The sequence below is a fragment of the Carex rostrata genome, chromosome 2 (genome assembly GCF_964058835.1).
Source record: "Carex rostrata chromosome 2, lpCarRost1.2, whole genome shotgun sequence".
NCBI classification, from domain to species: domain Eukaryota; kingdom Viridiplantae; phylum Streptophyta; class Magnoliopsida; order Poales; family Cyperaceae; genus Carex; species Carex rostrata.
The window spans coordinates 1,227,993-1,252,727 of record NC_135919.1 but is presented as its reverse complement, the minus strand read 5'-3'; the positions used below and the strand labels follow the sequence as shown (position 1 = coordinate 1,252,727).

The following is a 24,735-nucleotide window of genomic DNA, read 5'->3' as shown; positions in this document are numbered from 1 at the left end:
AAATCGGATATTGATGAAAGAGAAGAGAAGGATGTTTTATCTCCCAATTTATTATTTCAATTCTGTTTTGACTCCCAGTTTATTTTAAAGAATAAAAATTAAATTGCTCATTTTATCTTAAATTTTTATATATTTCGTATCTTGTTTGATAATTTAATAAGGCATGATATAGATTAATATGTTTAGATTTCGCCAGAGATCATTAATTTTTTTTTTTTTTTTTTTTACGAATTGATTTAATTTGTCTCTTTATAGTCATTAAAAGTTTTATTTTAATTACGTTACTATATAATTTTTTCAACCAAATATAGGAACATAATATGTTCTATTTTGTGCAAATTAAGAAATGACAAAATTTAATATATTTTTGGTTATGGTGAAGGAACATTCTCTAAAGGAAAATTTTTCTATTGTGTCTATGTAAATGTTTAAAATAGCTAAGTTCTCCATCAAAATACCAAAATATCCACTAAAATATAGATATTATGATATTTTAAAAGTTTAAATGGGCACACTGGAATTTTTCCATTCTTTAAAAGTATTTCGCCGCTACTAACAAATTAAGCACGAATCTCAATGCAGATAACTGGATGAGTTTTTTAAGTTACAAACTTCTAAAAAATAGAGAAATTTAGATATATACCCACTGTAACTTCTAAATTTAGATATTTTCCCATAAAAAAAACCACTTCGAAGATATTACAAGGAGAAGACCTTCAATTTCGATGTTTATGTTTTGTTCATTCGATAAAGGTTGTAATAAAGGACAAGGGTAAAACTGTCTTTTTAATGTTTTTTTTTATTAATATTATACTTTGTTTTTAAGTGATTAAATTAAAAAAAAATAGGGATATAGATAAATTAAGTGAATTTAGATGGAGATATAACTAATTTTGGATTTTTGATGAAAAAATATATATAAATCATTTATGTAATTTTCTTAGTGCTAATTAATGAATAACGCCCAAGGGCTTTTACAAAAAAAAAAAAAAAAAAAAAAAAATTAGAGACTTAGCCTTCTTTAATTTTTTATAAAAACCTTAGCCTTCTTTATATAGTAAATTATTGTTATTTAGACGGGACAAAAGTAAAATAACAGATATCTATGGTTTAATTTAAGATTGACGTGAAATATATATAGTGCAACTAAAAATTTTGTAGGTTAGAATCAAGTGATGATAATATATATAATAGTTAATACAAATCGTTGATTTATTATACATCAAGTTCCTATTAATTACTATATAACATATTTAAAATTATAATTTAATTTCTTTAATTTCAATGACTGTTTTGTAGATGATCCGATTTTTTTTTATAATATCCCCTAAAAATAGAAAAATTAAAAATTACCCATGTTTATTGAATATTTTTAAAAATATCCAAACCGATGACTATATAGGTGTCAAATAATTTATTGCATTTCTATTTATAGTGAGGTTTTACTTAATCGGGTGTTGTTAAAAATATATATACTTAATTAGAAACCATAAATTGACTCCGAATTGATTTGGCGTTGATCGATCTATTTTTGTTCCACGTACTATTGCTTTATTTTAAGTAATTGTTGTTTAACTCTATATTTATTACATATATATATATATATATATATAGCTTCTTTGACAAAGTAAAGTACATGAATAACAATATACCTTGCAGCTTATATATATATAGTGCCTACATATATACATAGCTAGTAGCAATTAATTAATTAAATTCATGGCTTCTTGGTCAGACCTAGCAAGTGATGTACTTGAGCACATAACCAGCTTCCTGCATCTGCCAGATCATCACCGCGTCAGTGCTGTATGCAGAAACTGGAGATGCGTTGTAAAACGAAGGCGTTGCCGTCCAGCTCCAGAGCTGCCATGGTTGGTGCTTGGAGAGGATGATAGCACCAAGAAACGAAAATTTTACAACTTATCAGAGAAGAAGCACTACTCCATTGACATTCCCCAACTCTATGGTCGCTTCATTTCTAGTTCTTCCTATGGCTGGCTCTTTGCTGTTGATACTAAATTAACTGGCATAATGATAAATCCGTTCACTCGAGACTTCTATGACCTTCCTCCCTTTCCACCGTACAATGAGTACGTCGACGACATGTACAACACAGAATCTGGTATTATGTCCTTCATTAATCCGATGCAAACACAAATTTTACGCAAGGCTGTCTTATCTCATGATCCTAGAAAGAGATCGGATTTTACAGTCATGATCATGTTTGGAGGACCCATTAAGGTTGCCATATGGAGGCCTGGTGATACTGCTTGGACTCGGGTAAAATTTGACGGGACAATATTCGATATCATTTGCTTCAAGGAGAAATTCTATGCTGTAAGCTGCAACAATTTCCTTTATTCTATGGAGGTGGTGGGTTCAGATCCTAAAATCTCAAGTTTAGAGCTCCAAGTTCCAATGAATGAAGCCCCAGATTCGCTTTACCTTGTAGACTTCAATGGTAAACTTTTGCTCGTCATGAGAAACCAAGCAAATAACAGCACGAAAGAGTTTATTGTTTGCAGGATTAATCTTCACAAAAAGACATGGTCTGAATGGATAGATGTGAGGGACCATGCTCTCTTCGTTGGTAATAACTCGGCTATAGTTGTTGATGCAAGTCAGTTTACTGGTACGTGCCTGAAAAATGGTATATATTTTACGGATTTGTTTGAGAGTTATCATTGGTTGGGAAAGGGACATGATTTGGGAATCTATGATTATGTCAATGAAACCTTTCAATGCTATTATGAGGACCAACACTTCCTCTCCTTGGAAGAACCATTGGTATGGTATGGTTAACTCAAGTATATATATTATTAAGAGTAATTTCTATATTTTCTTCCCTGCACAAATGCCACAATTATATATTTAATTTGGTGTCATAATATGTCACAATTTGTTTTATTTATATTTTAAATTTTAAAATTCAAGTATCAAATTCATACCATTGTTCTTGTTCATTCTTATGAGACATGCATGCATGTGAATTGTTTTATGGGAATATGTATTTTATACTACACTAACTGCTAAAAACATAAACAAATATAGTTAAGTAAGATATAATTATTGTTTGACATATACAAAGAAACTGTAGAAAAATATAAAAATTGTACATACAAGCATCGATATGAAAATAAACAAAATTAACGGTTAGGATTTGGATTTAGTCAATTTTTATTTACATTTTACAATTATATTTGTGTCTATATTACTGATAAGGTATATATATATTTTTTTTATAAACATATCTCAATTTTTTAAATTATTTCCAACTATCTTGGAATGCTGTTGTGTTACTTGATAGATTAAATTGTTATCCTAATATTCTAATTATTAATTTTGAAAAACTAAGCAATAGATCTATATATATTATGTGTTTTCTTCAAAGGAATATGTCAAACACTGATTAATAGATCATTATAAATAAAATATCACTATGTGTTTACATGGATTAATGATAATTACTTAATTTTTACAGATGTAAATCGAACGATTTATTATTTGTTATATATATATATATATATATATATATCTAATATCAATTGTAAAAGCCGTGTTCTCAAGCACAAGAAATGCATGTTTAGTTAAAATCCATTTTGTTGTTTTATGCTTTCAACATTTTAATTTTTTTTATTTATCTTCGTTTCTTTTCCACCAGATTCCACTGTAAATAACAAGAAGGTAGAAACAATATAATTTGTGTGAAAGAGAACGACCATCAATGAGCAAGCTTATTAATTACATTAATTGTACGCTTTTTCCTAATTAACATTTTCTTTGACAGGGTTACAATATGCATGACTAATAGAGACACATATTAAAATATGCATGACTACATGGTACCGAAATTTTTAAATATACCATTACCAAAAAAAAACATAAACCAAACCATCACGGTTTTTGAAAAATTCGAATTTTGACACGGCCACATCCTCAAGGTGAGGCCATCCCTTTTTTTTTTTTCATTCAGATTGAACTGCCACACGAGAAGGAGACCCAAAAAAATTAAGTGATATTTTTTTGGGTTATGGTATATTTAAAAATTTCGGTACATGGTATATGCATGATATGTATGATATTGATTCTACATATTATAATTTCTGTGAAAGAGAACGACGATCCAATATTAATAATTGAGCAACCTTTCACATTGTTTAAAATATGCATGCATGACTTCATATTATATATAAGACTTCGGAAAGGTTATAATTGTTAAATGCATATTTGCCTATAATATTGATTATCCATATTTTTCTTGACATTTTTCTTAAGATATGGGAAGAAATCATCAGCATTAATATAATATTACTTAGTGAGTAGGATTGATCGACATTCGTGCAAAGAGTTTGAAGAATCTTATATATATCAAGGGGATACCGGATTAATTAATAAAAATGATTTCATGTAATTAAATCGAATGAGTACAAGTTTATTGAAAAAAATGAATTTTATTCTCTAATGTAATTAGTGAGCCACATTAACAGCTATTTTTTAGAGCTGGAATTGTGTAACAATTAACATGATATATAATATTATATTGCAGTAAATGTTTCTTAGTTGGTATTTTTTTTTTTTTTTGTTTCTTTCAAGTTTATATCTATATTCCGACTAAATTGCTTCCGCAGACTAAATTGCTTTCGGAAGCAAATTTTAGGCTTTATAAAGAATAAGGTTGCTTGTGTATTGTTCTCCAAAGCAAATTACTCCATTGGCCGGGGTCGCATGTTTGTAGCTTACAATGTTTTTTTATTTGTTGTTCGAGCTCGTTTGAGAATTCTAGTTCTCCCTCTACTGAGTTATATAAAAAAACAAAAAAGAAAAGAAAAGAGAATTCTAGTTCTCTTTGTATAGCAACATGTACACTCAATCAGAAGCGGATTTAACCAGAAGCATGCATGAAACTGCCCTTGTTAAGATTCCTAGACTTGAACAAAAATAATATATCATTCCAACCAGAAACCTTTTTTCTAAAGTAAAATAATATAACATGCCATCAATCCCAATCAGAGCAGATTAATAAAATACAAAAGCACAATCACAAGTTTTTTTTTAATAAAACTGTTCCCTAGCTCAACAAAGAATTATATGCACCCAAAAACGTTACCATTGCACAATCATAAGTTAAATCATTTTTTCTATAAAACGGTTAGGATTTGGAATAATTAAGTTAAATAATTTTCTCTTTAAATTTTACAATTATATTTGTGTCTATATTATTGATAAGTTCTATAACTAAATTTTTATAGACATAACTTAATTACATTGTGTCTATATTATTTGACTTCTGTTTTCACATTTTGGATCCGTTTCATTTAATAAAAATTTCATGATTAAGGAGCAATCCTAATAATAGTAGGTAATCATATGCTTTCAATGGCCCTGAATGCAAAATTCATGATTCATCTCTACTATCTCTCTCCCTAGCTCCCCCAATGCAAAATTCATAATTAACTTGTGTGAAACGGTAGGTTGAAAACTTTAAAAGCATGCATGACTACATATTATATACTAACTTTTGAAGAAAAAACATCTTTGTAAAATGTATATATGAAGTAAAAGGATATAGTATTACAAATTATATGTCTATTATATTGATTGTCCACATTTTCCTTTACATTATTCTTAAGATATTAGAACAAATCAACGAGCAAGCTTTGAGGTAGTAATTTTACCAAGATATACATATAAATAGCATAATTTGTCCCTCTTTATATATGACATTGAAAGAAAATGCTTCCATTTATATTTTCTAGAAAGAGAATTAATGTAATGAAACAAAAAGGTCTAAACAAAAAAAAATGTGTACAAAAATATGTAAAAAAAAAAATTTATTACCTAAGAATTATTTGAGCAATATTTGCATTATGTTTATTTATCTATTTTTTTTATCAGGAAACATACAATTGGTGGTTGGTTTAGTTTTACAAGAGTCCAAACGACAAGCTTCTCCGGCTTCCTATCCTTGATATCTATTGGAGGTATAGATATTGTTTCTGTAGGTCGTGTCGAGACTGGGGTGTTGAACTATGACATGGCAGTCTCATTTAGCCCATCTGGTCTTATAACAGATGTTGGGTTGATTGCGAAAAAACACGAGTTTATAACTTGTACTTGGTGACTTTGTTGGATTCTGTGTAGATAATGCCCTCCGCATGTAGCCAAGTATATAAAGCGTGCTTTTGTTGCTTCTGATTTTAAAGAAGATCCTGCTAAAATAATACATATTCACATCAAAGGTGATTATCACAAACCATCCGGGATAAATAAGGAAAGGTTATGCTCCTATTTTGCAATACCACATGATAAAAAATATTATCAAATTTTCAGAATTATTGACTTGGACTGATCGCTGTTCGAACAAATAGCTTGAAAAAGATCCTGAATACTTGCAGCAAGGGGATGCCGGATCAATAAAAATGATTCCGACTCATCCATAGTTGTGGAAATGTTCTCAGAGTACCCGTTTATAGGAAGATTTGATGTGAGGAACATGAAGGCAGACAATGGCGGTTGGAGTAATCAAATAAGTTGAGAGAGTTTTATTGAAGAAATAATGGATTTTAGTTTCCATGTAATTACGGTTGTAATTAGTGAGCTGTAGAGAGCTTATATGTAATATATTTCCACATTACAATAAAACATTTATTTTTTTGAGCTGGAGCTGGAACGAACAACATGGTAGTATTATATTGCACTAAATGTTTCTTGGTTGGTTATTTTTAAGGCGTTTTTTTTTCCTTATACTTCTTTCATTTTTTTTTTTAGTTGTCAAGCATCTTTAGGCTTTATATAAATTACTCTACTGCATGGGGTCCCCTGTTTCTAGGTTACAATGTTTTTAACATGTACAACAGAATACAGGTACACCAGGCCGGGAGAATACCAAGCTATGCTTCTCAATTACGAGGATGTTATACATATTAATTACATTTTCCCGTATAATTAAGTTTATGGAATAACTTGCTTCCCATAGATTACTTGAATCATTTTATTCCCTTTTTTTAGGATTGAGAGATCCAATTATCTTCATATAGCAACAGGTACACTCAATCAGAAGCAGAAATTTTACTAATAAAATCAAACGCACAAGCAGAATTAACCAAAAGTAAATTACTAGCATGAAACTGCCCTTGTTAAGATTCCTATACTTGAACAAAAATAATATAACATGCCAACCAGAAACCATTAAGTAATATAATATAACATGCCATCAATCCCAATCAGATTAATAAAATAAAAAAAAACACAATCATAATTTTTTTTTTTTTTATATAAAACTCTTCCCTCAACAAAGAATTATATACACCCAAAAACGTTACCATTGCGCAATCATAAGTTATTTTAAAAAAAAAGTTTTCTAACGTTCCACAAATTAAAAAGTATCCACCCCCCTCAAATTAGAAGCAATCTCACCAAACACACGCAGCATACACAAAAAAAAGTTCTTCTAAAAACTATAATTCAAGCAATTTTAACCCTCTATCTAACATCATCCTTTTGATCCTCTCTACTCTGTCCAAGCGCCCGGCTTTTCTATAAATCCGAGCCATCAACTCAAAATTATGTTCATTATCTGGTTCGAGATCAAATAATTTCATAGCCGCTACCTCCCCTACCTCAACATCACCATGCACTGAGCAAGCATACAACAAAGCACCCCAGACCGTGGGCCCAGCCGCAAAAGGCATCCTTTGTACTACCTCATAAGCCTCTTTTATTCTCCCTGCCTTTCCCAACATGTTCACCATGCAACTATAGTGCTCCTTATTAGGCTTTATGTTATACTTCCCTTGCATCTCATTGAATAATCTTTTACCATCATTTACAAGGCCTAACTTGGCACAAGATGATAGTAATGAGATGAAAGTGACCTTATCGGGTTTAACTCCAGAATCAATCATCCGATCAAATAGGGTAAATATTTTCTTGTCGAGCCGGTGAGCCGATATAATGGCATTCCAGGTGAACAAATCTCTTTTGGGCATTAATTCAAAAATCTCCCTTGCAAGTGGCAATTTCCTCATTTTTGAATACAATTTAATCAAAGAATTGCCTACTGAAATACTCCCCGCAAGTCCATGACGGATTGCCCAAGCATGAATCTCTAATCCGGCTTTTGTACTTGAGTTTTGTGAGAAACCAGAAATTAAAGTGGATATAGTAACCGAATCGGGTTCAAACCCGGCATCTACCATGCCTCTCAATATGGTGGCAGCTTCTCTCAAAAAACCATGCTGGGTATAACAAACAAGCATAGAACTCCAAGAGATCAAATCCCTTTCAGAATTTGCCTCAAACACCTTGTGTGCAGCTACTATATCCCCACATTTAGCATACATGTCAAGGAGAGCATTTAGTACATATACATCATTTCCAAAACCAGACCTTATTACATGCCTGTGTATTGCCTGGCAAAGAGAAACTAACCCAATACCAACACAAGCTTTAATAACTCGAGGAAATGTGAATCTATCAGGAGGAACTCCATCTTCTTCCATCTGGTGATACAATGCCATGGCTTCTTCATACAAGCCCAATTGGGTATACCCTGAAATCAAACAATTCCAGATGAATGTGTTGGATTTATGCCTCTCAGGCATTTGGTCGAACAGGTGGTGTGCATTGCGAACAAACCCATGATCACAATACAACTTAACAAGGCCAGAAAAGATGCTAGCTTCACGACGAATAAGGTACAAGGGGATGACCTGCCCGAGACGCTTGACATAGCTGGGACGTCTGACATGGCGAAAAATGGAGAGTATAAATTGTGGGTCATCTGAGATATGGTCTGAAGTGGACTCAAGATGAACAATGGCGGATTCTACGAATTGGTCATGGGTTAGTTGCAGAGAGGAAGGGAGGAGAAGAGGAGTGGGAGATGGTTTTGGGTAAGGAAGTGTCGGTGAGCCAGTTTCTTGGAGTCGTCGTTGCTTTATCCTGTTGCGCTTCACACGCCGTGGTATGGCGCATGAGATACTACTGCCAGAGATGGCAACAATCGCCATCATTATCCACACCCAGCAAAGAGAAGAGAACAGAAGTGGGTATCATGATTCGTGTGAAGAATTTTACCATCGCGCTGATCGATGTTACACGAATCTTGATGCAAATCAGAGGGCTTTCACCCAGTCATTGACCCAAACATGGACTTGTCCCAGACCAAAACGAATTCGTATCACCGAAGGTAACATAATATTTCTGTTTGGATCTGAACCGTGCAAACGGAATCTGACGAATATTAAACGAGCCCGTGCTTTTTCCTGAATTCTGATCGACGGTTCAAATCGAAACAGAAATATTCTATTATCTCAGAGAATATGGATTCGACCAAAAGTGTGTTGACGCGAGTAGATCCAAATCCAAGCAAATGAGGTGTGAAGGAAGGCCCATATGATTAATGGGCTGAAAGCCCATTTTAAAAGTCACTGCTGCTAAAACCCCTCAGTTTCAGCTTTTCCTCTCTTCCCTCTAGTTCTAAGTTTCCTTCACCATGCAATTCTTTCGAGCAGCCAGCGGAGGCAGTGGTGGTATCGCCGGAGGATGGATGGCAAATGCCGTGCGACACTTCTCTCGGAAGAAGGCGGAGGATGTGAGGCGGATAAACCCTAAGGTGCCCAAAGAAGAGGCCGTCGAGATCTCCAAAGGCCTCTTGCAGATCGTCAACGATCATGGCCCCCTCACTGTCGCTGACACCTGGAACCGTGTCAAGGTACTTCAATCTTCAATTTTCATTTCTGGATCACACATACTTTCTTCAGCTACTAGGTAGGGGTGTTCATTGGGTCTGGTGTAGTCAGTATTGAATTGAACCGAATTAGTTTGGACCAAACGGTTCGGTTTTTTCGGTTTAAAGGTTTGTTTAGGTTTGCTTTTCAAAACCGAATTATAACTTCGGTTTGGTCCGGTTTGAAAATTTTCAAAACCGAACTGACCAAACTCTTATATATTATGATTTTGGTCCAGACTGTCCCGTTTTATTTCTTAATCAATTGCTTTAAATACTTCGGTTTTTTTCTTAATACCCCGGTTTATTTCTTAATATACTTCGGTTTATTATAAATCAATTGCCTAAAATAAAAAAATTAATATATTTCGGTTTGAACCGAACAAACTGAAATAAAACTTTGGTCGGTTCGGTTGCAATGCTAAATCGGTTCAAACCGATGAACACCCCCAGTACTAGGTTGCTTATTAGAAATTTTGAACAGGACGCAGGAATTAGTGGATTGAACAGCAAAACACACATGAAGTTGCTGCTGAAGTGGATGCGGGGCCGTAAAATGCTCAAATTGTCATGTGCACATGTTGGAAATTCGAAGAAATTTTTCTACTCAACAAAATCTCACGAGGATGATTCAGGTGTTCTTACATTGCCCATTTCGACAACAGTTAAGAAATCTGGATCTCTCAGTCCAAAAAAAGGTGCCAAAAGGATCAAGCAATAAAGGGTTCCATGTCTTTCTATAGATTCTTTCTCTCTGTTTTTTGTTTTGTTTTTGTTTTGATTAAGAATGTGATTGGACCTGAAGAAATCTGCTTTGAGCAATCCCATGTTCACTTAGAACTGTTATTTTGATTGAATGTATCTTGCCAGAAATGTGCCCAATATAATGCTGGATGTGTGGCAATAAAAAAAAAAAGTGTGTTTTCCTCATCTCCTATCAACATTTAGCAAAACAAATCCATGTTCTGATGTTCATACCTCCGAATTATGCATTTTGAGTGTTTCTAGTAGATCAGACCTGTGTAAGCTTAGTATCCGACCTCTTTACAAGAGCAAAAAACATTTATTATGCTTCAATCAGATTATGCAATAGGGTTATTTTTTAAGGTGGTCGCTAATTGTATCCAATATCACAAATTGATCATGATTTTTTCATATATCAGTAGTTCCTTTTTTTTTCTCAGATTTTTATTGTGATCATTACAAGATCTTTTATATTCCTCTTCTATAAACTTCCTCAGTTGTCTCTTTAACATGTCAACTTTTGTAACTCAATTTTTCATTAGTCAATATTAAGTCTGGACCGGACCAGGCAGTTTCTATATAAGCTAATCGACCACCTAAAAACCGAGTTATTTGACTGGTTTTGGATTTAAATTTATCTATGGTTTAGATTGCTTGGATTCAAATAGTTTATCATTCTCCATGGCTTTTAGTATTTGAAATTTGGATGTTTGACAAGCTCATAATTTACTTAATTCTTATAATATAATTTAACGCTCGCAAAATGTTTGATAAAATGCTCAATTCTAAATATTGTGTTTCTGCTTTTTGGGGTTCATGCAGCATATGTATATAAACATATTAAGTTTAAACCAAAATGTATTAGGTCATTTCACATCAAAACTACATATAGTAAATCCAGTATTGTTGTATTGTGTCGGGCTAATCTTTCTCATCTTCTTACTTGGTTGTTGTACTGGTTGAGGTTGTTACAGACTAGACCAATACCAGTATCTCTAGGTCCATGTATTTTGTAATTTTACTCAGTTATTTCTATTATAATTCATAATTTTGTTCATCTAAATCTGTTGTCACCTATTTTTCAAAATTAATTCATCATTAATATATATATAATGTGTCAACCATATATAGACACATGGTATGTAATAATGTAGACATGAGAAATAACAGAATTGTTGACTCAAATATTAACTCAAGAAAATTCACAAGTTCACTTATGCTTTGATATTTTTTATTTTTTGTGCGTTTATCAAGTTCCAGCAGATGAAAAAAGAAAGTAAAATAATAGAAATGATTGATGTAGTTGTATTGTTTTACAAAAATAACTAGTAAATGCCCCTTGCAGTTAAATTTTAACTTTCTGAAATTCTAAAATTCAATGTTATATTTTATCATTCAATTTGTAGGAGTGAATTGTCACAAATCCAATGCACAAGAATGAATTTGTTTTCATACAGTCTCGTAAATAAATAAGTATTTAAAAACTAGCGGTTGAACCAGTCGATCTACCAATTCAATTAAAAAACCATTGATTTGAAAGTTTATCGGGTCAATATCCAATCTGATTCTGATAACATTGAACAAAACTTTTTAAGTGTCAATGAATATTAGTAAAAAAATTTATCTCCATAATCACGAGCTTTTGAATTAAAGTCCGGCCGAATGACTAAATTGTGGCAAGCTGAAAATATGACAAATTAAGAACAATAAATTTACCTATCCTTTTATTTTTTTTAAAATCAGCTCTGTTTAATCGAGGATTCGAGGGAGACCTGACAATACTGTAAAACGTAGAGCTTGAAATAGTGTTATCGTATATTTCGAGATAGCACAGGGACCCAGTATTATTTGTGCTTTGAGATTCGTGCAAAAACGTATTTGAACGGTTGAGATTTTTTTTAAAAGTCACACATGCGGTGAGATGTGAATTCGGCCTTGGCTACATGAAACATGACCAACTCCCAAGTCAAACCTCCCTAATTTAATTTAGTCTTCGAAAATTTATAAATTATTCTAATTTTGTAAATTGAGGATTCAAATATCTTCATTTTTATGCTTCTATTATATATCTTTTCATTTTTAAAATTTCAACAATTCAAAATTAAAAAAACTAAAATATCAAAATAAAACCATTAAATACAATTTATGTCATTTTATCTGTACACACATGTAAAATATTATAACATTTCAATTTAACAATCCAAAGCTTGCAACTGTAAAAATTTTCAATTTATGATCCACGTAAAAATAAAATCATAAAGTCATAATTTCTTATAGAGAGAGAGAGAAAATAACATATATCACATCTAATGATTTTATTTTAACATATAAATTTTAAATTATTATTATTGAAAATTAAAAAATAAAGGCATAATAAAGAAGAAAAAAATATATATAAATCCTCCTAATTTTGAAAACATCAAACATAATGCGCTCGCTGGTGTCTCAAATTTCCCTGTCTTTAATTCCCTACCCAAAATATTTTAATGATAACAAAGGGTACCACTGTTTCTCTCTTGACTCTTTCTTTTCTTTGATGAGCTTTTTCTTTGAGGAAACTTTGATGAGCTAATGAGTGACTTCATGGCATGTCTCCTTCACGGTCATGGTGGGAATAGCTACCTTTTTAGTATATATATATAAGATGTCATAGCTGACTTCATCACCACATATTCACCTCCTCCTCATCTATAAATCAAGTCAGAGGAGAACGCAGAGCAAAGATCAACATCTCTATTGCTATTAAGTTCACAACAATAGAGGTTCCAATTCTATCTTAGGCTTCAAATTCTTTTAGCCTTTATTTAGTTTCGGTGAAGAGAAATACCGAGCAATGGAGAGCGCGGTTGAATCAGGAAATTGTCTCGGATGGGCTGCAAGGGATCCTTCAGGCACTCTTTCTCCCTACAAATTCAATCGAAGGTATTAATATATAGTACTTCCCAATTTCTCGGTTGATTTTGTTTTTTTTTTTTTTTTTTCCAAAATTTCATATTCAAATTTCATATTGAAACAAACAGGGAACCCCTCAGTGCTGATGTATCACTAAAGATATTGTATTGCGGAGTTTGCTATGCTGATGTCATCTGGACCCGAAATAAAATGGGCGATTCAAAATATCCATTGGTGCCCGGGTATGTTTTCCTTCATTTTGTTGCTACTAAAAAACTAAATAAATAAAATAAAATCTTCATGTTTGTGCTTACTCTTATGATTAATTTCTTGTTATAGGCATGAAATTGTGGGTGTTGTCACTGCGGTTGGATCTGATGTGGCCACATTTAAAGTAGGCGACCATGTGGGAGTAGGTACCTACGTTGATTCATGCCGAAATTGTGACTATTGTAATGTGCGTAGAGAGGTTTATTGTGACGAAGGCTCAATTCGAACTTTCAATCACATTGATAAGGATGGTACGATCACAAAAGGCGGTTACTCCACTCATATAGTGGTACATGAAAGATACTGTCACAAAATACCAGATGGATATCCATTAGAGAAGGCGGCACCATTACTATGTGCGGGAATTACCGTTTACGCCCCCATGATGAAACACAACATGAACAAACCTGGTAAATCTCTCGGTGTTGTTGGTTTAGGCGGGTTGGGTCATATGGCTGTCAAATTTGGGAAGGCGTTTGGTTTGAAAGTTACTGTTATCAGTACAAGCGAATCGAAGAGAATCGAGGCAATTAATCTCCTTGGAGCTGATAAGTTTATAATTTCAAAGGACAAGGATGAGATGGCGGTATGAACATTTATATTCTCACAATTTTTTTGGTTATCATTATATAATAAACATATAGTAGAAATAAGCATTTAAGTTTGTTATAGTCTGCAGCAAAATCTCTGGATTTTATAATCGACACAGCATCAGGAGATCACCCGTTTGATCCGTACCTTTCGTTGCTAAAATTCGATGGAATAATGGTTCTTGTGGGCTTCCCTAGTGAGATCAAAATCAGTCCCTTTCTTCTAAATTTTGGTTAGTATTGAATCCTCATTTCTGCTAAGTATCAAGAGATTTTGCTTTAAATTCTTTAACTAAATTCAATCTCATAACTAACTACGCTTTTGTAGGTTCACGGTGCATTGCCGGAAGCGTAACGGGTGGTACAAAGGATAGGGAAGAGATGATTGAATTTTGTGCTAAAAATAAAGTTTATCCAGATGTAGAGATAATTAGTATAGAGTATATAAATGAAGCTCTTGAGAGGCTCACAAAGAGTGATGCTAAACACCGTTTCGTTATAGATATTGCTAATACTCTCAAGTAATTAGGTACAATTTGCCAAGGGGTTTTTTTTTTCTACTATTTTTACAAGTCTTTTTTTTTTTGTTTCTAACTTTTTAGACTGTTTTATTGGTGGACAATGTAATTGTTAAGTTTGAAATAATTTGAGAGGATTATGGACGGATATTTTCTGTTTTCATATTAAATATATAAAGCCATGTTTTATAGTTTGCAAGAGTAGTATGGTTGTTAATAAAATTTTTAAAGGAGAACAACAATCTAATACAATACAACCCTAAACAATAGTGTGTATAGTGGCTCCGCTATTGATTATTGTGTCAATGCATAGTTGCCAATTCAAGTTTTTTTTTTTTTTTTCAATGACTAAAAATAACGAGAAATGGTTTAGAGAATGAGAAATTGAGGATTACTTGTAATTTTTTTTTTTCAATTATATCCTTCATTTTATGATGAGTGCTTGAATCATGTCTCACGATTCAGATTCCATTCTCACATATTATAATAGTTGGAACTTGGAAGAGATAAAAACAAAGAAAGTTGGTCATATTTAATTATTATTGTTGTTTCTTCATCTTAGCCTTTACTTTTTCAAACATAACGGCATTAAATTCTTCGAATTGGTGAAATTGACAAATAATTCCAAAGAGTAGGTGCATGAACAAATAATTCCAGAACATTTTATTGATCTTTTAATTTTATTTGAAAGAAATTAATTCTCAAATTAAATTTGCACGAATTGGTTCTTGAATTTTTGAAAAAGAATTATGTTAACTCTTTAAAATTCTATCAAAATAATAAAATTAGACAATTCTTAAAGAACAATCTTGGTTTTTGTTGAAAGTTTAAGAATTAATTTGATGTAAATACAGGTGCATGGATCAAACATAATGGCCCTCGCTGGCGTCTCAAATTAATTTCCCTATCTTTAATTCCCCACCCTAAATATTTTAATGATAACGGTACCATTGTCTCTCTTTAGTCTTTCTTTTCTTTGATGAGCTTTTTCTTTTGAGGAAACTTTGATGAGCTAATGAGTGACTTCATGTCATGGCATGTCTCTCTTCTTAGTATAATTAAGATAAGATGTCATAGCTGACTTCAGCACATATTCTCCTCCTCCTTATCTATAAATCAAGTCAGAGGAGAACGCAGAGCAAAGATCAACATCTCTATTGCCATTAAGTTCACAACAATATAATAGAGGTACCAATTAATTGTATCTTAATAGGCTTCAAATTATTTTAGCCTTTATTTACTTGTGGTGAAGAGAAATACCGAGCAATGGAGACTGCGGTTGAATCAGGAAATTGTCTCGGATGGGCTGCAAGGGATCCTTCAGCCACTCTTTCTCCCTACAAATTCAATCGAAGGTTTATTTATTTTCCAAAATTTCATTTTCAAATTTCAGAATTATGTATTCTCTTTTTGTACTAGGGTTGGATATTATGCTTAATATTCTAGTGCACAAAAATGAAACAAACAGGGAACCCCTAAGTGCTGATATATCACTAAAGATATTGTACTGCGGAGTTTGCTATGCTGATGTCATCTCGACCCGAAACAAAATGGGCGATTCAAAATATCCATTAGTGCCCGGGTATGTTTTCCTTCATTTTGTTGCTACTAAAAAACTAAATAAATAAATAAAACCTTCATGTTTGTGCTTACTCTTATGATTAATTTCTTGTTATAGGCATGAAATTGTGGGTGTTGTCACTGCAGTTGGATCTGATGTGGCCACATTTAAAGTAGGCGACCATGTGGGAGTAGGTACCTACGTTGATTCGTGCAGAAATTGCGACTATTGTAATGTGCGTAGAGAGATTTATTGTGACGAACGCGCAATTGGAACTTTCAATCGCATTGATAAGGATGGTACGATCACAAAAGGCGGTTACTCCACTCATGTAGTGGTACATGAAAGGTACTGTCACAAAATACCATATGGATATCCATTAGAGAAGGCGGCACCATTACTATGTGCGGGAATTACCGTTTACACCCCCATGATGAAACACAACATGAACAAACCTGGTAAATCTCTCGGTGTTGTTGGTTTAGGCGGGTTGGGTCATATGGCTGTCAAATTCGGGAAGGTGTTCGGTTTGAAAGTTACTGTTATCAGTACAAGCGAATCGAAGAGAACCGAGGCAATTAATCTCCTTGGAGCTGATAAGTTTATAATTTCAAAGGACAAGGATGAGATGGCGGTATGAACATTTATATTCTCACATTTTTTTTGGTTATCATTATATAATAAACATATAGTAGAAATAAGCATTTAAGTTTGTTATAGTCTGCAGCAAAATCTCTGGATTTTATAATCGACACAGCATCAGGAGATCACCCGTTTGATCCGTACCTTTCGTTGCTAAAATTCGATGGAATAATGGTTCTTGTGGGCTTCCCTAGTGAGATCAAAATCAGTCCCTTTCTCCTAAATTTTGGTTAGTTTTGAATCCTCATTTCTGCTAATTATCAAGAGATTTTGCTTTAAATTATTTAACTAAATTCAATCTCATAACTAACTATGCTTTTGTAGGTTCACGGTGCATTGCCGGAAGCGCAGCGGGTGGTACAAAGGACACGGAAGAGATGATTGAATTTTGTGCAAAAAATAAAGTTTATCCAGATGTAGAGATAATTAGTATAGAGTATATAAATGAAGCTCTTGAGAGGCTCACAAAGAGTGATGCTAAACACCGTTTCGTTATAGATATTGCTAATACTCTCAAGTAATTAGGTACAAGTTGCGAAGGAGGGTTTTTTCTACTATTTTTACAAGTCCTTTTTTTTTGTTTTACATTTTACACTGTTATATTTGTGGACAATGTATTTGTGTTATGTTTGAAATAATTTGAGAGGATTATGGACGGATATTTTTTGTTTTCATATTAGATATATAAAGTCATGTTTTCTAGTTTGCAAGAGTGGTGTGGTGGTTAATAAAATTTTCAAAGGAGAACAACAATCTAATATAATACGAGTCTATAAAAAAAATCAAAATCTAGGGTAAAGCGGATGTCCAATCCTAAACAATAGTGTGTATAGTGGCTCCACTATTGATTAGAGACCGAATCGTCTGTCTCTCAGGGGGCAAGAAATTTCTACCCCCAGAGTCACTGCGGATGGGCCCTTATTTAAAAATAGTAACAGTAATTAAACCCTTTAACAGTAACCGGTCCCACCCCGCAGTGACTCTGAAGGCAGAAATTTTCTGCACCCCGGGGGGCAGGAGATTCGGTTCCTATTGATTATTGTGTCAATGTATAGTTGCCAATTCAAGTTTTTTTTTTTTTAAATGACTAAAAATAACGAGAAATGGTTTAGAGAATGAGAAATTGAGGATTACTTGTAATTTTTTTTTTCAATTATATGATTATATCCTTCATTTTTTGATGAGTGTTTGAATCATGTCTCACGATTCAGATTCCATTCTCACATATTATAGTTGTAAGAGATAAAGTCATATTTAATTAGATTTATATAAAAGAAAGAAGTAGTTGAAGCTGTGTGACAAATTTTGAACGATTCAGATGAAAAAAAAAAAAAAAGGATGCTTCATTCTCACATATTATAGTTGGAAGAGAAAAACAAAGAAAATTGGTCATATTTATTTATTATTGTTGTTTCTTCATCTTAGCCTTTACTTTTTCAAACATAATGACATTAAATTCGTCGAATTGGTGAAATTGACAATTAATTCCAAAGAGTAGGTGCATGAACAAATAATTCCAGAACATTTTATTGATCTTTTAATTTTATTTGCATGAAAATAATTCTCAAATTAAATTTGCACGAATTGGTTCTTGAATTTTTGAAAAAGAATTATGTTAACTCTTTAAAATTCTATCAAAAATAATAAAATTAGACAATTCTTAAAGAACAAACTTGGTTTTTGTCGAAAGTTTAAGAATTAATTTGATGTAAATACAGGTGCATGCATGGATCAACTTTGTTCCTTTCAAAAGCTTAGCGATTCAGGTTCAGGCTTTTTTTTTTTTTTTTTTTTTCTAAAGCTTGGTAGTTGACATTAGCTTAATTTTCACAAGTAACAAATTAGGCATCAAGTTTTTCCGGAATTTTTATTGATAAGAAATAGGAAAATAACAGAAAATTAAAAATAGGAAATGTTGGATTGAAAATTCAAAAATGGAAAGGCATATAGGCCTGGATAGGGACGCCATGAGACTATCAAAACGAGAAAAATGAAATATATATATATATATATCCATTCTATTATTAAGCACGTTGGGTGTCCGATCCGCCAACGGCTACGATTGAAAGATGAAACTTCGGATTTGATCTCAGCCCTCCAATTACATAATTTATCTTCTTTTGATTAAATACATCTGATTTATGTATAAAAGTCTAAATTTAGTTAAAAACATACTCACCACATGTGTTGCCACACAATACGTTACAATTAAAATTGAACAAATATGAAATTTAGCGATATATTTATCTGTTTCCTTATTTCTTTGTTTCCATATTTCTCCTCTTCAATTAAGAAGACTCTACCTTCCATTTTTTTTATTTCTTTGTTTCCTTACTTCTTATTCGTTTCTATATGGATCACAATGGAAACTATTTTTTTTATTTTCTTCTTTCTCTTTCTTTGTTTCTATACATATTGTTGTGGGCAATTTATAATATATTTCCAATATATAATATATCAATGTGTGTGTGTATGTGTATGTGTATATTCTAAATTAGAAACAAAGAAGAAGAAGAATATAAATTGGAACGTGTGTGTGAATATATATTTCTCTTATAATATGTCTGTGTATATATATATCCTATACATACACACGATAATACTTTTTATTTATGTTTTTTGATATCATTATATGTCGATATTGAATTGTTGTATGATATTTGTGTTGGGGTTTCGGGGGTGCTAACCGGAAACCGTTTAGGCTTAAGGTGCGGAATGACCGTAGAACAAAAATTTCTACGGCCAACTTAAGCTCAGGATTAAACGGGGTATGTCAGGAAACTTTCCAAGGCTGTCCACCTTCAGTATTCCTTTGGCATCAAAACCCAATTTAATCCTTTTACAGATCTACTCCATGATTGATTTCTAAAACTTTAATCTACTTATAAATTAAATAGATTAATATAACATATTTATACCTTGTTTCCAAATCACAGTTGGAATGCAGACCGAGCGAGTAGAGCCTCACCAGGGAAGGAATCGACTCGAAACGGAGCATCAGACGTCTGATGCCTCTATCGGTTATCCACCAGGACTAACCGGAGAGCGGTTTATTTCTTCTGCCAGAAATACCGTAAACTGCGGAATTCTGCAAAAACACTATTCACGGGGAAAAGACGAAAACCCGTAAACACGAATTTTCGATTGCTCAGTTTCATCAATATGCAAAACTGACATACCGCTAAATTCGGTAAAACACTATTCATCAATCCCGTAAATATACTTCACAACAACCCGCAAGATTATACGTCAAGTACGTATAACTTTCTTTTCTCAACCGAAACACTATTTGGGAGAGAAACCGAGAAAGAGAGAAAATACCGATCCGTTTCGACACGAAACCGGTACGAATGAATTAGTTATTTAATCCTTTCATGCACCCCTTTATTTATAGCCTCTAAAATGGTGTGAAAAGACCAAAATACCCCTATGACAAGGCATGCCACCTAGGGGGTGAGGTGTCATGTGGATAAGATCGATGACGTGTCATCTGGATAGGATCGATGACATGTCATGCGGATAAGCACGAATCTGAAAAGACCCGAATGCCCTCGGCCCGAATACAAATAATATTCGTATAATTATTCTGAACAATTATATATATTTTTCTTCGGTTGTTTGTTTCGGTATCGATGACGTGTCATCTGGATAGGATCGATGACATGTCATGCGGATAAGGACGAATCTGAAATGACCCGAATGCCCTCGGCCCGAACACAAATAATATTCGTATAATTATTCTGAACAATTATATATATATTTTTCTTGCGGTTTGTTGTTTCGGTAATTTATACAACGTGTCCTGCACATTTATAAATTAACCGGTTAACTTTTATACAACGTGTCACACACGTTTATAAATTAACCAATGTTTTTGCTTGTTATTTTTACATAACATTTATAATTTAATTATAACACGTATAATTAATTATAACCATCTTACTATTGATCATAACCAATTTATAATCAATCACAATAAGATTCTCCGATTAACTCCTATATGGTGTGACCCAATAGGATCTGTGTTATGTTGGTAAATAGAGTTAAAACTGTTTTAACTTCTATAATCATGGGTGGCATCTGGCAACACATCATGACCATCCAATTACACAGATGATGCTGTACTGTACAATATCACGATCCAGTAAACAATTTACTTGTGTCTGTTCTTCTGTCTCATAGCTATCAGATCAGTTTCAAGGTAGATGTGTGTCATCCTTGCTAACTGAATCTTTTCTTGATCTTGAGCAGATTATCAAATATAATTACTCTTGTAATTATACTGCTAGCAGATAATCTTACTCTATCAAGGGGCCCAGTGATGCTATAGCTCGTATAGAGATACGAGGGACAAATAGTATTCTTGGTAAACTATCACTTCCTCAGCTAAGCTATACATATGGAAAAGCTACCGTTATGACTGCTTTTTACGGACAGCGGTGGATAACAATCACACATACATATTTCTCAGTGGGAACGATAAATACCTCATACTGTAGAACGTGACACTGAATGAAAACATAAATGACACGAACACAATTCTATTTAATGTTTCATTCGGGGTCTGTCGAATACCATGTTCCTAGAACATGTATCTATGTGATTAAAATGACATCTCGTGTCAGGTGGTTTGTAAAACTTAACCATCTTTTAATCCACATACTAACCTTATCGCGGTAATTAGTGTTCCTGCTAATTACCTTGGTCAGTGACCTTTTAAGAGTATATATTATCTATATTATGGAGTTTCACAATTTCAGTCATGAACTCGAAATGATCCATAAATTCAATAATACTCAAGGCAACAAAATGATATATTAATCATCCAATTCATGAACAAAGCTTTATGATAAATTATCGTATTATTGACTTCTAGATTATTACACTAACAATTTGATATTAGATTCGAATCGAGCTATTATTTGATATCATTGGTACATAAAAATAAAGAATCATCACATCATCAAATTGTTATCAGAGTTTACGATTTATTAAAAATACAGAATCATATCAATTTTCTATTAACATGTGTCTTAATTGTAGATAATTATTATTTTCATTGATATTTTTTTTTTCTTATAATATGTCCCCGTTGCAACGCACGGGTATGATACTAGTATATATATATATGAGTCCGGCTAAATTGTTGCCGGCAGCATTTCAGCCAAGTGTTGTCGGGGCTATATTTTTTTTGTGATATTCAAACAATAAATCCAAATTGTTAGATGTTTAATCTATATTAAATCTACTTGGAGACCAAATTTTATATTTTTTGAATTTTTTTTTTACTATTTATTAAGTTGGTTTGAAAACAGTTGTTTTTCTTTTTCTTTTCTTTTTCCGGTTATAAAAATAAAATCATAAAGTGGTAATTTCTTATATGCATACAAATAAAATAATATAAAGCACATCTAATAATTTTATTTTGATATAAAAAATTTATAATTATTATTATTGTAAAATTAAAATTAAAATATTTAAATCCATCTATTTTTTAAACCATCAAACATAATATTCCTTTTTCAAATTTATTAAGAAATGCGCTCTCTAGTGTCTTGAACTTTCCTTTCCTTTTCCACCTGAAATATTTTAATCATTTAATGTTAATGTAATCATTAATGTGATTTTCTTTATACATATAAAATATTATAATATTACAACTTATTTTGATAGTTATCAAGAGCCGGTAACTGTGATTTTTTTATGGATATCGAATTTTCAACTTATGATCTACATAAAAATAAAATCATAAAGTGGTAATTTTTTATATACATATAGAAAAAAATAATATATATCACATTTAACAGATATTATTTTGACATAAAAACTTTATAATTATTATTACTTTATTATTAAAAACTAAAAAAAATAAAAAAATTTAAATTCTCCTACTTTTGAAAGCATCAATCATAATAGAGGAAGGTTAAAATGTATCATTGGTTTTGTACTTCAACCATATCCCGTATCTTTATCTCTGTTTTCAACTTATGATCCACATAAAAAAAAAATCATAAAGTGGTAATTTCTTATGTACATATAAAGAAAATAACATATATCACATGTACAGATTTTATTTTAACATATAGTTTTAAATTGTTATTATTGAAAAAATAAAAAATAAAGACATAATAAAGAAAGATATTTATATAAATCCTTATAATTTTGAAAAATATATAATAAGGAAAATAACATATATCTCGCTGTGTCTCAAATTTCCCTGTATTTAATTCCCCACCCAAAATATTTTACTGATAACGGTACCATTGTTTCTCTCTGAAGTCTTTTCTTTGATGACCTTTTCTTTTTGAGGAAACTCTGATGAGCATGTCTCCTTGTCAAATCACGGTCAGGGTCAGGGTCACGGTCATGGTCACAGTCACGGTCAGATTTATAAGATGTCATAGCTGATAGCTGACTTCACCACATATTCTCCTCCTCATCTATAAATCAAGTTGAAGGTGAGAAAGAGCAAAAATCAACAACATTGATCAATTCCCATTAAGTTCACAGCAACACACGTACCAATTGTATTTTAGACCTCAAAGAAAGATCAAAGCACATAAATGAGCTAATACAGGAGGTGCACGTACGATGGAGCCAATCCACATATCAGGCTCACAGCACAAACATTAAATCAGGAGATGTATAACTCACGACACTACATAGAGTGGGGCAGTGGGCATGTAATCTTACATAGGTACCCTTCTTCTTTTCTTTTTTAGATTTTCCTTCTTTTTCTGTTTTATTTTGTTTCCTACCGGGTTTCTACTTAGAAGCTCAAAAAACTATGTAACTGATTATGGTTAATAAACGAGGGTTGGATCCTTGTTGAATATCTCAAATTTAAAAGTTAAATTTTTTTTTTTAAGGTTTAATTTTTTTAATTTTAACAACTCAAATTTAAAAGTTAAATTTTGAAAATAAAACCGTTAGATATATAATCTACATCATTTTTTTTATGTACATGTAAAATATTTACATAAAATATTATGATATTTCAACTTTATTTTAAGAATAATTATATGAAACCCCCACTCACATCTCCCCATCTCTTAAACAGATTTTAACTTCCATAAACTAACTTAACTAACTAGTTTAATTAAATTTATTCAAAACACTGTGGTCTTCCAAGTTTAATTAAATTCATAGGTATAAATACTTTGAAGATAATAAATTAATACTTACAAACTAAGATATTAATACTTGCATGTCTAACTTGATATGACTATATGAGGGGACTACTCAAACTATATGGGTAGAAGAATCATACACGTTTTTAGAGGTGAATTTTTCTTTTCTTTTTTCAATGTCATCCACATTTCTCACGATCTATAAGGAATTTTGCGAATCTAAAACCACGAACGTATTCTATGTAATTTTATCTTTCAAATGAGATCTATGATGACATACTTTTGAGCTCATCATCACACAAGTATTTATACCTCACCGTGCAAGTATTTATACTTATACTTGTAAGTATTTATCCCCAATCGTGGACCCCGCATCTCTGCATCAACCTTCCCCAATCGTCCATGCATCAACCTTTCTCTAACAAAAATAGTTGATCACATAAGTATAAATACTTGTAATACTTTATATTAATACTTTTAAATTTCAGCAGTGTCATATGTGAAAAATATTAGGTATAAATACTTAAATGACGAGGTATAAATACTTGTATGACGACGAGCGAAAGTATGTCATCATGGATTTCATTTGAAAGATAAAATTGCGTAGAAGACGTTCGTGGTTTTAGATTTGCAAAATTCCTCATAGATCGTGAGAAAT

The 24,735-nt window shown here is 32.2% G+C and overlaps 5 protein-coding genes across 5 annotated transcripts; 4 read left to right on the top strand and 1 right to left on the bottom strand.

The window, feature by feature from the left end:
• The first annotated feature begins 1,719 nt into the window (after positions 1 to 1,719).
• LOC144548726 (F-box/kelch-repeat protein At1g57790-like) lies at positions 1,720 to 2,853 on the top strand. The gene has a single exon (XM_078297455.1). It carries the CDS (start codon positions 1,720 to 1,722, stop codon positions 2,800 to 2,802), a length of 1,083 nt encoding a protein of 360 aa, XP_078153581.1. The 3' UTR covers positions 2,803 to 2,853.
• Positions 2,854 to 7,324: 4,471 nt separating this feature from the next.
• Positions 7,325 to 9,108, bottom strand: OTP70 (Tetratricopeptide repeat (TPR)-like superfamily protein). The gene has a single exon (XM_078318162.1). The coding sequence runs from the start codon at positions 9,012 to 9,014 to the stop codon at positions 7,458 to 7,460; it is 1,557 nt and encodes a 518-aa protein (XP_078174288.1). The 5' UTR covers positions 9,015 to 9,108; the 3' UTR covers positions 7,325 to 7,457.
• Positions 9,109 to 9,336: 228 nt separating this feature from the next.
• On the top strand, positions 9,337 to 10,671 carry LOC144548578 (uncharacterized). Its single transcript, XM_078297284.1, has 2 exons — positions 9,337 to 9,715; positions 10,215 to 10,671. The coding sequence occupies exons 1-2, from the start codon at positions 9,497 to 9,499 to the stop codon at positions 10,449 to 10,451; spliced, it is 456 nt and encodes a 151-aa protein (XP_078153410.1). The 5' UTR covers positions 9,337 to 9,496; the 3' UTR covers positions 10,452 to 10,671.
• Positions 10,672 to 13,198: 2,527 nt separating this feature from the next.
• Positions 13,199 to 14,935, top strand: LOC144567948 (putative cinnamyl alcohol dehydrogenase 1). Its single transcript, XM_078318151.1, has 6 exons — positions 13,199 to 13,233; positions 13,302 to 13,396; positions 13,495 to 13,608; positions 13,706 to 14,222; positions 14,309 to 14,459; positions 14,555 to 14,935. Exons 2-6 carry the CDS (start codon positions 13,308 to 13,310, stop codon positions 14,749 to 14,751), a joined length of 1,068 nt encoding a protein of 355 aa, XP_078174277.1. The 5' UTR covers positions 13,199 to 13,233; positions 13,302 to 13,307; the 3' UTR covers positions 14,752 to 14,935.
• Positions 14,936 to 15,897: 962 nt separating this feature from the next.
• On the top strand, positions 15,898 to 17,657 carry LOC144567941 (putative cinnamyl alcohol dehydrogenase 1). Its single transcript, XM_078318141.1, has 5 exons — positions 15,898 to 16,099; positions 16,213 to 16,326; positions 16,423 to 16,939; positions 17,026 to 17,176; positions 17,272 to 17,657. Exons 1-5 carry the CDS (start codon positions 16,011 to 16,013, stop codon positions 17,466 to 17,468), a joined length of 1,068 nt encoding a protein of 355 aa, XP_078174267.1. The 5' UTR covers positions 15,898 to 16,010; the 3' UTR covers positions 17,469 to 17,657.
• The last annotated feature ends 7,078 nt before the right edge of the window (positions 17,658 to 24,735 follow it).

Bases quoted from the DNA above. Each gene is read 5' to 3' on its own strand.
- LOC144548726 (XM_078297455.1), top strand. From the start codon at position 1,720: ATGGCTTCTTGGTCAGACCTAGCAAGTGATGTACTTGAGCACATAACC.
- OTP70 (XM_078318162.1), bottom strand. From the start codon at position 9,014: ATGATGGCGATTGTTGCCATCTCTGGCAGTAGTATCTCATGCGCCATA.
- LOC144548578 (XM_078297284.1), top strand. From the start codon at position 9,497: ATGCAATTCTTTCGAGCAGCCAGCGGAGGCAGTGGTGGTATCGCCGGA. The intron at 9,716-10,214 runs GTACTTCAATCT...AATTTTGAACAG, and splicing joins ACACCTGGAACCGTGTCAAG to GACGCAGGAATTAGTGGATT.
- LOC144567948 (XM_078318151.1), top strand. From the start codon at position 13,308: ATGGAGAGCGCGGTTGAATCAGGAAATTGTCTCGGATGGGCTGCAAGG. The intron at 13,397-13,494 runs GTATTAATATAT...TGAAACAAACAG, and splicing joins CCCTACAAATTCAATCGAAG to GGAACCCCTCAGTGCTGATG. The intron at 14,460-14,554 runs GTTAGTATTGAA...ACGCTTTTGTAG, and splicing joins TCCCTTTCTTCTAAATTTTG to GTTCACGGTGCATTGCCGGA.
- LOC144567941 (XM_078318141.1), top strand. From the start codon at position 16,011: ATGGAGACTGCGGTTGAATCAGGAAATTGTCTCGGATGGGCTGCAAGG. The intron at 16,327-16,422 runs GTATGTTTTCCT...TTCTTGTTATAG, and splicing joins AAATATCCATTAGTGCCCGG to GCATGAAATTGTGGGTGTTG. The intron at 16,940-17,025 runs GTATGAACATTT...AGTTTGTTATAG, and splicing joins AGGACAAGGATGAGATGGCG to TCTGCAGCAAAATCTCTGGA.